Source organism: Anguilla rostrata, chromosome 19, assembly GCF_018555375.3.
Source record: "Anguilla rostrata isolate EN2019 chromosome 19, ASM1855537v3, whole genome shotgun sequence".
Classification (NCBI taxonomy): Eukaryota; Metazoa; Chordata; class Actinopteri; order Anguilliformes; family Anguillidae; genus Anguilla; species Anguilla rostrata.
The window spans coordinates 9,086,431-9,104,230 of record NC_057951.1 but is presented as its reverse complement, the minus strand read 5'-3'; the positions used below and the strand labels follow the sequence as shown (position 1 = coordinate 9,104,230).

Here is a 17,800-nt window from a genome sequence, read left to right as displayed (position 1 = left end):
GAGGTTAATCGCCGCAGGCGCACATAAAAATAATCAAAATATGCTCCTTTTTCTCAATCAGGCACAACAATCTCGGCCGCTGTACGAATGCTGTATAAACAGACTAACGAGCTTGTCATTCCGTGGGCATCTGCTGAAAAGAGCATGAACTCCATTGCGTATGTATGTATCCGAAATATGTTATTAAATATACATGCGCCACATTATAAAGGTCCCTCTCCCTTATTTTTTTTTGTATACAATCGACCTCTGGGCTACATGGAAAGCACCACATACTTCCACCATTTTGATTGTAGCTTATGAATATATTTTTGGGTATTCTGCAACATGACTGACAGGCAAACCTCATAGTCTACTAGGAATAAGGACCCGAAGTCCTGACTCTAGCTTCAGTGAAAAGTAGAGGCACGCGTAGCAGACTGAGAACACCAAGCAGATGGCTCGTCTGGTACTGTGTTTCTAATGAATGACTGAGGACTCCTGTGGTGGAGTGCTGCCAGTTTGACTTCAGGCTGTGTCACTCACCCACTGTGACCCACAATTCCTTGCGCAAACAACACAGAAGATGCCGGGCCACAGGGAGCTCCAGATGTTTACATAACTGCTGTGACAATACGAAAATGTGAAAATCAACAAATGTAGGGCAGCCATTTTGCCGGGGGCAGTGAACATAATATTTCACCATAACGGTTCAACGGTAATCTTGTTGCCTTAAATTTCATGTCTGAAATATTTAATGTGCATACAGCAGAGCGAACATGGACTGAGCATAGTCCTGGTTATAGTTTATTGTCCTTACAGTGGCTTGGTCAGCTAATTGTATCTCTTGGCAACCATGAGAAAAGCCAACGATGGTCACTTGAAACCAGAAACCTCGATCCCATCTGCATTTGCACACTCACATATGAAAAGATATTCAAAACATTCGCCCCTCTTATCTGCATATTTTTCCTGTCCTCCATTTTAATTAAGTCAACGTTTTGGCCCGACGACCTTTATCGAGACGTTCGGCGAGCGCGCTGACCTTTCTCTGAAATACGCACAAACAAAAACACAAAACGCAGGAGAACTGAAGCGATGCGAATAGCAATTTAAATTCATACGACAAAAAAATAAAATAAAACAAACTGTGGTGATTACACAAAAAGTCACCATAATTACAAATGCTTACGGTGATAATTACAGTGGTGAGTGTGAGAAATAGCAGCAATGGATCCTAAGCACTCCCGATGCAAAATAACATTCTGTCAGGGAAATACGTAGGTGCCCCTTTGTATATATAATGTGCCCTGTAAAAAAAGCTGCTAACTTGTGAATCTGCAGAGATAAGATGGAGCCCAGAGTGGTGTGGGCTGGCCTTTTGTCATGGAAATTAGGGCCGAGATTCAGATAGCAGCAGGTACACTTCCTCGTCATTTCTATTAGGGACCCAGACAAAGAGACAGAGTCTGGCACTAATTACCTGTGTAACTGCAGCCTGTCAGAGGCATCCCCATTCGTTTGGGGGATTTCGGCAGTTTATAGCAGCGTATGTATGTCTGTTTGCCAAATTCAGATTTTTACAACCCTTGTTTGGGGTCAGAGAACGGGTGTTCTTACTCGGCCTCCCTGTCCGCACTCCCTACATTTGCAGGTTGTCCAAACACACAGAAAGGGTGGAGGAAATGGTGGTGGTTAAATACAATAACTACTAGAAGTTGCAAAGATGCACACTCTCAAGATATACTATTCTGCCTGTTTTTGTGTTTTCTCTTTCTCCTTCAAAAAGCCACTATTAAATCTGAATATTTACCTTCACGGTAGCAGCTTGGATCCAATTTGCATCTCATTGGCCTGCAAAAGGTACTGTGGACACGTGCAGTCAAGAAGCTCCACTTTGTTGACCCATTTAATTAAAAAAAGAAACTTGCGTCTCGCAAAAGCCCGTAAATTCTTTCTGCATGGGCGGGTACAAGAGGAGGGGCCGAAAGGGCAATACTAAGCAGGGACTCATCTTCATTACTGCGCCCTGAATTATGACACAAATGGAAATTCGAGTGCCGCCGTTGCCAACCAGCCGCAGAAATGCATCCTTAAAAACCTGGAGAGAAACGTGCAGAGAAACAGAGCTTTGGGGCAAGACACGGTGTGCGAGTGGGTCTCAGTACCCAAGCCACTGTTGACGCGAGTCCTTTTCCTGCGGCGCTTTCCCTCGCTGCGTGCGTGTCTCGCGGGAGCAAGCAGGGAAATCACCAGGGGTTAATGCTGTGCCCTGCGCCATGGCAACCCTGGCTGACACGGCTGTTATTGAGAGCGCACCTGCCGGTGCTACGGGCCTCAGCACTGTTTGTTTGTCCTTAAAGGAAGGCCTACTGAATGCACTGATTGCATCCAGGGAAGGGCAAATATTGGCATGCTGAACACTGTGAGACGTACGCCCAGTGGCATTGTGGGTAAATTAGCTTTACTAACGCAATGATTCAAAATCACTGGAAAATTGTGGTTAATACGTTTTTCGTTCTCTTTGTTGCAGCGCCTCTTAGCCCAGAAAGAGGGATGCCAACTGAAAGGGTCAGCAAAGGCCAGCCCCTGGCCACTGCGGGGGACTGTGAGAGGGGGTGGTGAGTCAGAGTAACACCCCACCCCCCCCCCCCAAAAAAAACAAACCCTCAGTACTAAGCTGAAGACTAGCTGAAATTGTGACATTTTAGGCATCTCATAATTCAGCAACACAAATTCATCCACAGCTGTCCCAAGAGTCATCTGCGGATAGAACATTTGTCGTCTTATCGCTTCGATAGTTTATTTTTTATTTTATTTTATTTTTTGTTGTTGGTTGCTTGTCGGTATTCAGGTTCAGTATATTTTTTAGTAGTACTTAAGGCCACGCTTTCAGAAGAGCAGCCATTAAAATGGTTCTGTGCAACAATAAATTCACACATTGGAGAGTCCACTGGCTACTTTATAACGTACCAGTGGTCTTTCTGAGGGAGAAGTAAGTTTAATTGAAAACCTTTGTTGCTAACCAAAATCTATCCCAGTACATTTATCATTGTGTTTATTGTACTCAATATTACGCAATATTTACACAAGCAACAACAGATATAGGTTACTGAAAACTATTGCGATCGATTTATCATCTTTATCATCAATGCACGACCGCGTCATATCACCAATGGCAGACTAGCCGTAGGCTACTAATGTTTTTGATTGTTAAAATAACTACAGTGGTCAGGTCTACAATAAAAACGGCCAATGGATGACCTAACTTGGTCTGTTGTATGCCCACGGTTTGTTGGTACCTTAGTGTTTCTGGTCAAGTGTGACTCACACAGTATTCTTGAACAGTATCGCTACGCAGGATAACTACATCTAAATCGAGGTAGCCGCTAGCCACTATTATTGAAAAACAGCGTTAACTTGTATGTTCTAACTCGAGGTATCCTAGTAATATTATATAATAGAAATAGGATACCAGCCTGTTTCGTGTTCATAGCGATACTAACGTGATATAGACTACAGTATCTAGCATTACGAAATAATAAAACAGCATGTTTCTGATTTATGCTACTAAACCTTTATAAAATATTATCCTATAATACTCGCATTTTATTGTCGCTCACTAGCGCGACATAGAATGCCGTCCAAAGTACCATCATTAGTAAACCGACCGAATACAATTCGAATAATAACAATGGTGACAGTTTGCAAATGAAAGCGTTATGTAGGCTTACCTCTTTACACTGGGGCAGGTCTTTGGCCACGACTGTCCATTGAAACGAGCAGAGGATGACGAGACCGCTTTGAATCAAGAATGAAAAAGGCATTAAATAAAACACTGTGAAAACACCGTGGCTGATCGGGTGTTTTCTCCCTTCCATTTCATTTACAATGGTCTACAAGCCCAGCAGACAACCATGGAGAACGTGTGATCCTGTGCGAGAGTGACTGTGATTATTCTACGCCTATAATAAAGGCTCCGTCCGTCCTCCTCCGCGCAAGGCTAAGCTCCGGCTTTAGCTTGCGTTCAGATCCACCAGGTTTTGACAGGCATTGGCGTGACGTCATTCAGTCTGCCCAGGCAAGTGCAACCACGGTCTTTGAGTGCAACTCAACGAAAGTACAGCGTGCATTCGCTTTTAATTTCGGAGGACTTTCTTGACACGATTATAGCAAATGACGTGACAAGTTTATAACTAACGGTTAACACTGCAGTTGACAGCTTGTGGTGAAGTTCTATAATGCTGTAAAGGAAATTGACCTTTTTTCAAAAAAAGTCTGCACAATACCTACATCTCAGGGTCGTAAAGAAAAATGTTGCAGCTGGTGTTCTGACAGTCACTTTACGTGGTCACGTATATTCCCTCATACATGTTCAATTCATGCACCATTTGAATCATTAATGGATTAGCAAAACAACACTGTGGTCTGTTAGACCTGTTTACATTCTCTCAGTAGGTGATATATATGCTTTATTATAATACATTATGGGGCCTTTCATTCGTTAAAATACATAGGCGTCTTCCACATTAGTGTGGCCATTGCTTATAATTTGATTTCAGCAGACAACAACCAATATTTCACTGTTAATTATTTTTTCCCTCTAAGGTATGTTCCTGCTTGCATTACAAGGTGAAAACAATGCGTATGATAAGCCATGGTTCTCTATTCAAACAACTTGGAAAACATTTAAAAGGTTGAATGCACGTGCTTTTGAATGTGAATCCCGAACCAAGGGCTTTTACTAGCTACAACTACCTCATTGAACTAGATCATGGCAGAGTTCTATTCATTTTGCTCCTCTATATGTTATTATGAAGAGGTCATCAACAATTCATGTGATTATGCATTTATCCAACATTCAAGCATTGAATCCTGCGGCCCGCGTCAGCGGCGCGTTAAATGCTCGCCTTTGACGCAATGTTCGCGTGGCCCCGCTTTTTCATGGGAAAAAGAAGCAGCGGCTGGCGGCGCGCGCTTCACTTCACTGTGCTCCGCTACGTTGTGCAAAGACGCTGCAATGTTGGGACGGGACACCTGCAAGCACAGTACAGTACATTTTATACGTCTGTGCATTCGTCGCGAACCTGTTTGACATCGGGAAGGAATTAGAAACAGGTTCTACATTGAGGGAAAACAGGAGTAATCATTGCACAAATGACAGGGTGCGTTGAACCCAGCCCAAGAAGCAAAAAGATTCAGGCTGGCTGTGCTGAAGTGTTGTTTGTGTTCCTTAAGCGTTCGCTCACTTTGCGTTTAAAATGCAAATACACTAAAACTGAAATAATATCAAGAAACCCAAGAAAGTGACCTGTGTCTTTAACAAGATCCCGTTCTGCAGTAGTGTCTGTAGTTCTGTATGCAGCCTCGGGGGAGTGCGGTTTCACCAAAAATCACAAATTGCCCTCAAAGCCTCCAAACGCAGGGGTTTCTCAACTTCGCAAGCATATGTTTGAGATGCGTGTAAAATACACAAGAGTTACACACTGATTCAGTTTATTACAAGAAGTTGGGACACAACGATGGTGGATCTTGTGAGTTTCGCTAACAGACCCAATATCACAAATGACAACGTGTGTGACACCATTTAAAAAAACAATAAACAGGACAGGAGGACACATGCAGTCGACATGTACAGATGATTTCCTTCACCATCACATCTTCAATCAAGTGCTTTAATAAAAGGAATGTAAACAAATAAAAAATAAAAAGATGCCACTGGAAAAAAAAAAAACTATATGCAAGTTTGGAATATACACTTTGTGCTTTTATACACATTTTGTATACATAAATAACATAAAAAGCTGAAGTTTTGTCGGCCCACCTTTCCTAGGGTCTTGATTACATTTGTTTTGCATATTGTAACCAAAAAAGCAGTGCCACCAACAGCTGATTACTTGAGCAGATCCATCCTTATTTTGCATATATAGCAGGATAGGTTATATTGGCATAGGTATGAAAAATAATGACATTCCTTGGTTTAGTTGTCAACACTGACTTTCAGACTGGCACATTACAGCCCTAAATGCAACAGTTGGGAAAAGATAATTTGGCATACCCTGACAAAAAAGATCATGCTTCACTGCTCAAAGTAAACACAGACTAACCTTTCCATGAGAAGATGAGAAACAACTTCTTTAAGTCCCTGAATTGTACGCAGAAATCTGTGCTCAATGGCATGCTAAAATAATGTTGGCTAATGATCTCCATATGATTGAATGGTTAATACATATCATTTAAATACAATGACAACAACATTCTTTGTGCTTAAGGTACAATAGATTCATGAAGAACAGCTTGTGTTTATTAAATGTTTCATAAGGCATACGTGCAAGCTAATTTATCTACCCACATCATGGAAATACAGGTTGGCACATATACACAGCATGGCAATTGAAAACAGGATGTAGTATATCAGGTTACGGAATTTTGGCTCCAAATCTCCTTGACGATACCAGAATATCTGCGGGAGAGATCAGAGTATTTAAGGAACGTTTCTCAACTGTCCATCACAAGTACAGTCGGTGATTTAAAAAAAATGTAAAACACATAAATGTTTGAAATTCCGTTCCCTTTATAATACTTACTAGTACCATAACTGCGGCACAAATCAAGACGATACAGATGGCGAAGAAGATATTTAAAGGTTTCGGAGGTAACGTAGGAAAGACAAATGAACAAATAACCGTTACCTGTAAAAGGAGAGAATAGAAAATTAAATGTATCATAACTTTACATCGTGCCAGAATGTTCCACAGCACAGAAAACACGATTTAGATGCTTCTACATACCGAGAAGAACAGCATTCGGCATTCTCACCCAAAAAACATAATGCACACAAGCTCCTGAAACAAGCCTACGGCAATGCTGTGAATCCTGAATACTTACTACAACTAGTAAAGCTGTTAGCCCACCAACTACAAGGTTGATGATTCGATCCTGAAAGGAAATAAAAGAAAATTAGCCAAATCGAAAAGAATCCCAACTCTGGAAAATGCTTTAACAATTCATTCAACCGGATCCATACAAGTAATTCACCAGCATTTCTGTCTTATTCCTAACATCCAGGTCAAAACAAATATGTGGAGGAAAAGAACTGACTGCTGGATTGTTCCCAAAGGCACAAGAAACCCCCCATTCCCCCCCAGACCACAAGTGTTCAACCCGCAGGCCGATAAAGGCCAGAGCAGAGGCCGCTCGTACCCTGGCGGACGTCTCTCCGAACAGCGGCCTGTTATCCAGGCCGCTGGTCCCGTACGTCCGGGTCGCGAAGTCGTCCATCGTGGGCTGCTAGCCGAACGAGTCCCGTGCTAGCGACCGCGACCGCCAAGTCTCTCAGCAGGCACAGCGCCCCCTGTGGAGCCCTCGTAGCGCGCGGCTGGTCCGGTGGGAGAACAGCATTCCTCCGGGAGCTGGTGCCCGCCGAGCAGGGATGGCGGGGGGGGTGTGGGGGGGGGCTTTAACCGCAGTGGACCAAGCTCAGAGGCAGACTCTCTAAGAGGATCAAGGAAGCGGTCAATGTTGTTGCATCAAAGTACCGCGACTAGAACTCCTGACACTCTCCACAGACACGTCTGAAGGCGATAACAGGCAGTCAGATCAGGGCAAACATAAGGCTCCTTCTGTAATGCAAAGTGAAACCGGAAGCATGGCAACTTATCAACACAATCACCTTTATATACAGTACGTTGATATAATGCAGACACAATCAATTCAAATAAATTCCAAACCAATCCACCTACACAGGAACTGCATTCCTACATTCACCCGTGGTGCCCCTGAGCTTATTGAAATCTGCTTGTAACTGTAGTTTTCACAGTTTTTTGTAACTGTTTTCACTGAGAACACGCAAACAGTAATTGAGGACTGAAGGTTCTTTTTTCTTTACAAAACCGTGAAAAGGCATGCTAATATTTCAGCGCAAACAATTCACAATGTACTGTAAGTGCTCATGAAGAATTACTTTAACACCATTATGTAACACGTTAGGCTACATTTCTGTGGTCTGGGCAAGGAACGTACCACATCCTGCAAAGAAACGAGAAAACACCTGCACTCTGGGGCATATGATTTGCATTGTGCTTCCTGCCACGAAGGCTGTAAACTACTTTTAAACTACTTTTCACAGCAATGTTTCATCATAACAGCAGCTGACCATGCACCACCGAACAAAGACTACATTTAATGCATTTAGCCAAAGGCTTAATTACAACATGGCCTTGTGATAACAACACAAAATACTAGGAGTGTGACTGGTCAGATGATGTGGTACCACAACATCTACACCAAGCCATCTTCTTCATCAGCTTTGGAAACAGTACTCTACAGAGGAGATAATGATAGCAAAAATATTTCAACAACAGGCATATGTTTACTTTCAATCAGGCAACATGGAGGACAGCTCACTCCAAAATTCCTAAACTGAACTTGAGTCCTTAGGACATGTGAAATCTGAACTCAACCGCCTGCAGACAAGCATCAATATACTCCTGTACAACTGAGTGTTATACTCATTCATGAGCAAATCTCATGGTGAATATTTGCCACTCCAAACAGTATTACTATGTTGCCATGACAACAACGGGATAAGTGGTTAGCTTACTAACACCACAGAAACTGTATACGGTCCCGGGGAGATATTTATAATACTAATCAGGCTACTTAGCAAGCCACTCAATTCACTTGACAGACGGAAGTACTGTCATAGGTGGTATAAATGCACAAATTTACTAAATAAATGTCGTACACCCATTCCCATAAAAAACTCACCTTTATGCTCCATGGAGAAATGTCTATTGTCCAAGGCTTGCTTTCAATCTTGAACTACCATTCATGACTCCTATTAATTGCTTATTTTGCAACTCCTACAGAAAGATTACCGGAATGAACATGTGAACATGACCAGCAGCATCTAATGATAAGAATCTAGCTAGCTTGCAAGGCTACATTTGTTGACGAGAGCGAGCTAGCTACAGATAAGGGCAACAATTCCCACTTACAACGAGTGTTAGCTTGCCAGTTTATCAGTTTATCTTGCATGAATTTTCAGAGAGCAAAAAAGCATGAAATTTGCAATTCACTTAACTTTAACTTGCACTTTTACTACCTTACGAGCAAAGCTTGCTCGACTACGTTAAAGTTAAAAACATAGCTTGACTAAAGCGTGAAAAAACAAGTTTAGATTACTTTCAAAACAAAAACTGGGTATTCTAAAAATAGGCTAACATTTGCCAGCAGGTAAACAAACAGGTGAAATAACTTAGATTAACTCAACCTGTTGACAACAAGCAAGGATGTTTTAATGAATACACAGATGTCCACCTAGCCACAAAACCCAAAGTTAACGTTAGTCAGTGAATATATAACTTATATTATAACTTAGTGTGCGTTAATATAACAGTGTGTTTACTGCTATAGCCTCGTGTAAAATGTTTGCATGTAACGTTAGTCCAGCTAAATCTTATTTCACGTAATCTGACCCACTCCGTATGATCATGACTGTACAGAAACATGTTCATAAAGCCACAGACTTGCTAACTGAAAGCTAATTTAGATTACCTGTTATCGTTAGCTGGCTAATAGTGTTTACAAGCACTAGCTGGTCTAGTGTCGTTCTAACGTTAGTCTAACTGTGACCTCAATTGCTATATTTTGTTGTAACGCTAGCTTGCTGGCTATTATTTTTAGCATGTTAGCAAAATAACGAGCCCGATCACTGTTGTGTTTTCTAGTAAACTAACCTAGCTGTCTAGCTAAAGCTAACCTCAAAGAGAATATTTTTAAAAAACTGAAATTAGTTCACATTGATCAGGATATAAGAAAATCATACGTTGACATAGTCGATAGGTTACCTAAATGCAAAACCTACCTATAACCACCCATTTTAAACAACTTACCTGGCTGAGTAAAATATCGTAATTTACTTAACTGGCTATTCTATGTGCCTTTATTTAAAAACAGAGCTAGCCACCTAGCAAGTTATTTTTTAAACTAATTCAAAGCTTGTCCATCTACACAGCTCCGATTCTTTATACAGTCTATGCTCTGATCAGGCTCTGATTCAGGTCATCCAAGTATTAAAGGCAAGTGCGGCGTTTAAAGGGCACGTCCAACCTTCACGTGATTTAGTTCATGGTGACAAAAAATAAGCGAAGGAAACCAGAATGAAACTGACTTGTCTGACATTTTTCTCGAAGGCCTAAATGTTTGAATGCTATCTCGAACTGAATTTGAACTTTGAACTACTTGTTTCAATCAGTGTTAAGTTATTGTTTCAGGTAACTCACGATACCACACAATCAATATTCATAACAATTGTAGCCTAATCAACGCTGTTAATAGCCACCAAAGAGACGATGGATCGATCGATAAGGTTCCGTTTGTGGTGACTAATCAGCACCTTGGAAAGCGCTCTTCACTGAAGGGGCTTCACCTGCGTCGAGTGAAGGGCGCTTTCCAAGGTGCTGATTGGTCACCACAAACGGGACTTTATCGATAACGGGACTTTATCTTTATCTCCCTGACTACCAATCTTCATCTCTTCAGACTATACCTGGACTAACTGCCACCACTCTGTGAATCATTTCACTTAAACTCTCCCCATTTGTAGTTTTATACGTCGCTTTGGATAAAAGTGTCTGCTAAATAAATAAATGTAAATGTCTACCAGTTTCATGGAGAAGGGGCGTCTCTCTTTCTGGGATGGCGTCATGAACATTACGCACGCGCAGTGTCACCTGAAGTTAAATTAGAACGCTGTGCAGGCCGTGTCAGGTTGGTGTTTTATAGAAATGTTGTTTGTTTTATTACTCCTACGTTAAATATCAGTTGTTTCGGATAGAATGTTTCAAATAAGCTAGCCAAAGTGAGCTAGTAAGCTACCTGTAGTCCATACAGTGTCCATATAATCTAACGTTAGTTTGTTTAAAGATTAGTTTTTTAAGCTATAATTGATGAAACATTAAAGGTTATAAACATCATCTTCGGTTTTTCACGTTACCGAAATAAGACATTTTGATGGAGAGACGGATGTATGGACAGCCTATATTCTTAATTTATCGAATAATGTTTAACGTTGATACTGGTAAATTAACTGACTTAGTTGACGCTAGCCAGCCGTTGGATACGTTTAAGACTTTGCTGCACCAGTGAAATTTAATAGCTGTTAGCGAAAGGTGTGTATAGTTGTACAATCAAGACTTGTCAGTTTTAAAAAATATATTTTTCATGAATTTAAATTTAGGCTAAGTTTTCTTTCACTTTTAAAGTGTGGAGTAGGTTGTGCAGATGAGTGATAAACATTGTGATTGAATTTGAACATTGTGATTGAATTTGTCTTGATATCAGGCTGTAAGGCACCAAGGTGGAATTTTTCTGTATAGGAATTGTATGTGATTGAGAGTAAGACACTTGAGGGTTTGTTGTTATACAGTGAGGCTCATTAAACAGCTTTGAATCAATTTTTTCTAATGTTGGTTGGTGTCCTGTAGACCGCTTGGTAATACACTGCAGATGTGGCTTGCGTGTCCCATAGTAGGAATCTCTTGCTGATATCTTGTGTGGCAGATAGTCATACTGTACCGCCTTTTAAGGGACCCTTTTCAGCTATTGTCTGGATTAGTCACAGATTTATATTTTGTTCATTTTCTGTACAAACATCTTATTTGGCATAAGCTTTCATTGTTCATGTGGAAGTGTGCCAGATTGATGTGTTTACTTGTTGAAATTCAAACTTTCTTCCCCATGGGGAAGTTTACCCCGGACTCCCTTTATTTTGATTGATTGATTGATGCATTTCCAATATTTGGCAAGGGTGATGCATAAAGACTTGTCTTGACTGCTTGCTAATGTTATTGCTACCTTTTAAGTTCTACTGTTTTCTAAATCTCCTGTGTGGTTGTCTGTTGCACTGATGTGCTACAGCAAGGGGTGACATGGATTTGTCCTTTTATTTTAAGGTTTCCTTACTGCTCAATGACTGAACTGGCACCTTTACATAATGTATCTGCAGATATGATTATTGTACATTGTCCCTAGTACTCGCACTTGCCTAATTTGACCCAGGTCTGGTTGAAACCTGTAGCCACATGCTCTACGTTCATTGTTTTAAACTTAAAAATGTAGTTTAATTATCGGAGCACTGAAACAATTACAATACCTAAAGGCACTGCATTGAATTAATAGCATGTTTCCTTATTTTTAATGTATTTGTTTCTACCGGACTTGTTTTTGTTGTAAATTTTGTTTTGAATAATTGAAATCTGTATTGTTTCATGCAAAATGCAGCCTAGCGTTTATACACCTGCTTTCTGACCCAAGGGCGCTTGCGTAGGTTCATTCCACCTGCTCTGAGTTGTGGTAAGTGAGGGAAGATTGTTTCTTTGCGTTTATTGAAAAAATTTCAGCATTCCCTGCAACAGCAGCCCCAGATGGCCAGTACAGGAGGTGACAAGGTAGGAAAAAATTTGGTGTGAATGCAGCCTAAACCCATCTCTGGAGTCTAAGCTAATGTCTCTTCTGCCTCTGCCTAGCCGTCGTATATCTGAAGAACATGGTGGGTGGGTATTGGCAGGATCAGGAGCCCTCCCTGGGAAGCTGTGCTCCCCCTCCAACATCCACGAGTGACTGGAGAGCATCATCCTGAGGCGAATTCATCTGGTGTCATTCCCCACTATCACCACCAGGGGGAGACAAGAGGCAAGTTTTCCTATTCTCTCCACCAAATGTTCTATTCATGTGGAGGTCAGGGGCAAGTTCCATGTGCTCACCACCAGGGGGAGGCAGCAGGCAGATTTCTGCATGTTTACCCACAATGTGTTTGAAGGCGAATTTTGTCACCTTTATCCACTGCAACTGCTCTAATGAATACTGTTATCTAGCCAGCTAGGAGAACTGAGCAGCTGCAAAACTAACACCCATTCCTGTAGATGTACACCAGTATCGTATACGCAGATCTGTCTGACTAGCTGGAACAGGCCAAGATGTGGTAAACAACCTTGTTCCTGGAGATCTTCCGTCCTTTTCACTCCACCCATAACAAAGCCCCACCTCAATCAACAGCTAGAGATCTCATTGAGCTGCTTATTAGTAGAGTCAGGCATGCCAAATTAGGGTTGAAATGAAAACCTACAGGCAGGTAGGTCCCCAGGAGGAGGGTTGGTTGCCACTGATGTAGACAGCGGCGCAGTTAAGGTTGTGAAATGAGGGTGGTTGCCAGGTGTTTTTCTGACTTGGTTTGTGAATAACATACTCAAACCTGGCATGGCATCTGTCACCATGTAGGTGGGACATCCCCCCTCCCTCTTAAATTTATTCAAGTAATTAACTAATGATGTTCTTCAGTGCAGACCTTGGTAGGACCTTAGTAGAATCAGGTGTTGGTAGCGCTGGGCTAAAACAGAAACCTACACCCACTGGTTTTTATTGGTCTTTTTTTCAGGTAAGTTTGAGCACCCCTGCTCTAGAGTGCTAGAATGTTGTGCATGGGTAAGGGCAGCAGTCTGTCCCGTGCAGAGTTTTAGGTGCTGGGTTTTACAGTGCGCCCCTAACCATCTCTGTCAGGAGCATCACACTAATTAAGCCACAGCCCAGACTCCCCAGCGCGAGCTAACGAGGTCCTGCTGGCACACTGAAGCCTTGAAGTGCCGCCCCGGACCGAGTGTGTGTGTGTGCGCGCGCGCGCGTGTATGTGTGTGTGTGTGTGTGTGTGTGTGTGTGTGTATGTATGCCTGCGCGCGTGTCTGTGTGTGTGTGTGTAAGCGTGTTTGTGAGTGTCTGTGCCAGCCTTTATTGGGCTGTATGTCCTTGTAAAACAGGCCTGTAAATTGCACACTGTATTTTCTCCTCGGGCTATGGCATCTGTATCTGGAGTCTGTATTTAGGTCTATTAATGGCACTGTGTGCCACAGTAATGCCTTGTTAGGCGGATCTTTTGTAATTCTGTGCCCGATGGCACAACTGACATTGGACTGGCTAGGAGAACTGACAGTGTCTGTATGGTGTAATCATGCGTGGGTAGAGGGTTTACTGTAAGTTTTCACCCTTGTGCTTTGCTGCTTTGATTTCTATGACCACACACTGGGCACAGAACTAACCAGGGATTCCCCAGTGTCATTTACCTGGAAGGGTTTCAGATTCTGAATGGGTATGCCATCGTGTTAAATCCTACGCAAATGAGTATAGGTAGAGATGCACTTGTTTCCTAGTAACCCATTAGTCATAACAGCATTTCAGAAATTGGTCTGAGATGACACTGTGGGGCAGTTAGGGCTGTATGTGGGCTCTGGGCTGAAGGGATGTTCTGAGTGTGCGGGGGCTCTCTGAAGAGGGAGATGAATGTTGCCGTTCCATCAGTATATTAATGCTGCTCCGGGTCAGGCCTGGAAGCAGCTGCCCAACACTGCACGGTAAGGAGGATATAGAGAGTGGGGGAGTGGCTGTGGTGGGAGGTGGGGTGGGTGGGGGGTGGGGGGTGGGGGAGAGTTAATTATCTTTATTAGCAATATGGGGTGGGAGGGGGAGGGGGAGGGAGACCAGTGCTGAGCAGGAGTGTGTGATTTCAGTCCTGGGTGTTCATGGGCTTCCTCATAAACACTGCACTGACAGCTCTGGGGCTGCAGCCTGAGTGCACTGCACTGTACATACTGTATGTGCTCATTCTGTTGGCGCACACTGCATGCACCAGCACCTGTAGTGTCCCACAGGGCCTGGGTGTGTTTCCTCTGCGGCGTGCGATGCGAAATGGGTTTGTGGGTGTAAATCATTGAAACACTATGAGGTCCGCTCTGTGATATTTTGATACAAGCAGCATTCCATGTGGTTTTACCTCATTCGTGTTTAAGTTGGTGTGTTATTTCTTCAGTTGGTTTCTTACATGGTGACAAGTGGACTAACCCTGTTGCCTCTTGCCTAAAGAGGTTTGAGAGCATTTACTTGGGTCTTTATGTTCCACCAGTTGTTAGGTTGTAATATGATTAACATGAGAACAGCTTCAGGCTTTTTATTTCCACCCAAACCCCCCCCCCCCCCCATCTAACAAACTATAGCTGTCATCAGACCAGAGGCCTGACCTCAGTTGCATTAGAAGGGTGGGGTTGTGCCTTGAGTATTTTTAATGGCGTTAAGACACCTTTGCATTGCACTGAAAGTCTAAAAATGTATACGCATATTCATGCGTAAAAATGTGTTATACTTTCATTCGCATTCGGAGGAGTCCGGAAACGTGCTGTAGCCCTGCTTCAGAATGCAACAGGAAAACCACAATATTCAGAGAAGCAGTTTGATGTGTTAGAGTCATGGGTGTGGTTTGTCAAGGTTGTTAAAACACGTATCTTCATGCGATCTTAAATAACATCCGGTGAAGTCCATATTTTGAAAACAAACTCCTTTGGAGAATAGCTATAAAAACAGGTAAAACATATAAACATATACGTAGCACATAATGCAGCTTTCATTATGTAAACTTTCCAATTTTTCTTTCCCGCTGAAATGCGTATCCATTTGGATGAATCCCTCTGGATGGATTGAAGGGTGCCATTTACTGCTATGGTAAATAGCCAGTGATAGTGACAGACCACATGACCAAATTTTATTTTCAAATCGATTTATGATTTGGGACATTTGACAACTTTCACTTTGGTGCTGTATGCTGAGCGGGAGGAAGTCCATGAGGTGCAAATGTAAATGAGATGCAAATAAAATCTCGTCGCTTGGCGCAACACCGAGGTGGATTTGTACTACTCCAGATGTTGGCATAGTAAATGTTTCCCTTTTGGCAATTCATTGGAAGGCATTATTTCTAATGCGATGTTCTTTTATTTATTTATTTATTTATTTTTGTGAGGACTGAGGAAAATCCAGGTCCAGAGAGTCCTCCCCGGGTTTTTGCTCTCTTGGATTTGCGCATTTCGGTCAGGAGCGAGCACCGTTTAGTGAAATCAGCTGGCTGAGGCGCCGGGGTGCCGACTTTGACTTCCTGACCTCTGGACTTTCCACCTCTGGCTAGAATGAACGATTTATGACTGAACGCGGTTCCGGGTTGTCCTGCGTTTGTGGCCCTCTCTCTCTCTCTCTCCCTCTCTCTCCAGATATCACCGTTTTGAATTGACGCACGCTGTTGCGCACTGTCGGGAATGATTTACGGGAATATTTTAATACGACCGCACCGATATTCGCTCGGTCAGTCGTGTGCAGCTCGTGACTTCATCGTGGAATGACCGCTGTCATTCAGTTAACTGAGAGCCAGGAGCCGGCCTGTTCTGAAAGGGCCGGCCATTTTGTTTTTGGGAAACTCCTGGTTCTCAGCGCCGATTGGAGCGCGAGTATGTTTCGCTCCATGGATGTAATTCCGAGTGATGGGCTTGGCGCTTGGGTCCTCTCCCTTCCTGTTTTTTGGGTAAGGAACCCCTGCTCCAGGAAAGGCTGTCCGGAGGGACCGGCTGTGAGGGGACGGAAGACAGAATGTTATCAGGTACAGAATACACCCCTCCCCCCTTCCCTTCCCTCCCCTACCCTCCTGTTCCCTTATCTCTTTCCCCTTTAGATAGCATTCATTTGGTTCAGATGGGAGGAGCTTTTGGTGCATGCAGATGTTGCGCAACGTGGGTCTGTGGGTGCTGCATCTCTGTGGGGGAATAATGGCGGCGCAACATTACCCCCGTGCTGACACAGTGCTGCGGGTCAAATGAAACTTTCATAACTTCCTGTGTGCCGCACCTGGGGTCGCGGGGATCCGGCCAATCAGAGACGGGCGGCCCCGCGGTGACCCTGGGGGCCCCGTTCTATTCATTACGGGCGAGGGCGGCCTCTGGAGGGGGGGAGCGAGTCAGCCGAGGATGCCCGCTGACGGATCGGGCTTTTAAAGGCAGCGCGGGCCGTTCTGTGAAAAATGATCCACAGTTTATCTCGCGGTTACTGTCAAATCGGGTCATCAGGCGGGTTTCAAGTTTCCTGGAAAGACGGTACTCGTTTGAAAATGAGTGCTTCCACTCAAACACTCTGCTTGAGGTGGGTATTTATTTTGAATTTTTAAATTTATTTATCTTTTTAAAAGAACTGTTTGAAATGGAGATCATCCACTTGTCTCAGACTCCCAATCACATGCCTCTCTCCACTGGTGCCTTCTAATGGCTTCATGTGATTGGATACTTAATCGTCCATTGTTCCTGACATCAGTCAGTGAGGACAACTTGTGGAGCTGTCGATCCCCAATGCCGGGGGTGCACACTGACTATATATGTATTTCCCCCCTTAAGTTATACCCTACTGCATTTTTAATAACAGTTTCCAACTTTAATATGGATTGCTTGCCCACAAGAGGCCTCTATTGGCAGGGGAGGCGTTTATCATTGAATAGTAAAATTTCTGAATGAGCACGGATTAGTGTATGAAACTGAATACATCCCCCTCTATACGAAAGGGCGACGTCCCTTTAAAGGTTTTGAGTCCAGGGTTCGAAATGAGCACGGTTACTCCAGTGTAGTGTGTCTCCACAGCCAAAGCGCACGGTGAACGCTGGCCGCCTATTGTCCCCGGGCTTCCTGTGAATAAGTCGACTGTATATTGTTTTAGAGGACCCCTGAAAATACAGCGGGCCGAGGAGACCTTCGTTTTGCGTGTTTTGCTTCCTCTCAATGTGCCCCGTGTTTTTCGGAGGGGGGGGACGCTCCGCGCTCCCTTTCCTGTCCCGCGGTGGAATTTCTGCACGCTCAGCACTTTTCTGCGAACCCTGTCTTTTTTCCCTATTGTCCGTCCTGTCTCCGCTGAGCCCGGTCCGTCAGCCTGCGCAGGAAACGCGTCGAATCGTACAGACCGCGGCTCTCAC

General features: G+C 43.4%; 2 protein-coding genes across 3 annotated transcripts in view; both read right to left on the bottom strand.

Annotated features, from left to right (window-relative positions):
- Nucleotides 1-4,036, bottom strand: part of LOC135246114 (endosome/lysosome-associated apoptosis and autophagy regulator family member 2-like) — a 31,843-nt gene extending 27,807 nt beyond the window's left edge. Inside the window, exon 1 of the mRNA XM_064319645.1 lies at nt 3,714-4,036. Coding sequence (XP_064175715.1) covers nt 3,714-3,860 — 147 coding nt within the window. The 5' untranslated portion in view covers nt 3,861-4,036. The remainder of the gene's footprint in view (nt 1-3,713) is intronic.
- A 1,422-nt stretch (nt 4,037-5,458) lies between these two features.
- tmem243a (transmembrane protein 243, mitochondrial a) lies at nt 5,459-10,057 on the bottom strand. Of its 2 annotated transcripts, none has more exons than XM_064319648.1 (6): nt 9,876-10,057; nt 8,749-8,843; nt 7,183-7,601; nt 6,868-6,918; nt 6,567-6,671; nt 5,459-6,442 (listed from the first exon to the last, which is right to left on the bottom strand). In XM_064319648.1, the coding sequence occupies exons 3-6, from the start codon at nt 7,258-7,260 to the stop codon at nt 6,320-6,322; spliced, it is 357 nt and encodes a 118-aa protein (XP_064175718.1). In that variant the 5' UTR covers nt 7,261-7,601; nt 8,749-8,843; nt 9,876-10,057; the 3' UTR covers nt 5,459-6,319. The 2 variants fall into 2 exon arrangements, with proteins under 2 accessions (XP_064175718.1, XP_064175717.1); XM_064319647.1 differs by having other exon boundaries at nt 7,183-7,473.
- Between the last annotated feature and the right edge of the window lie 7,743 nt (nt 10,058-17,800).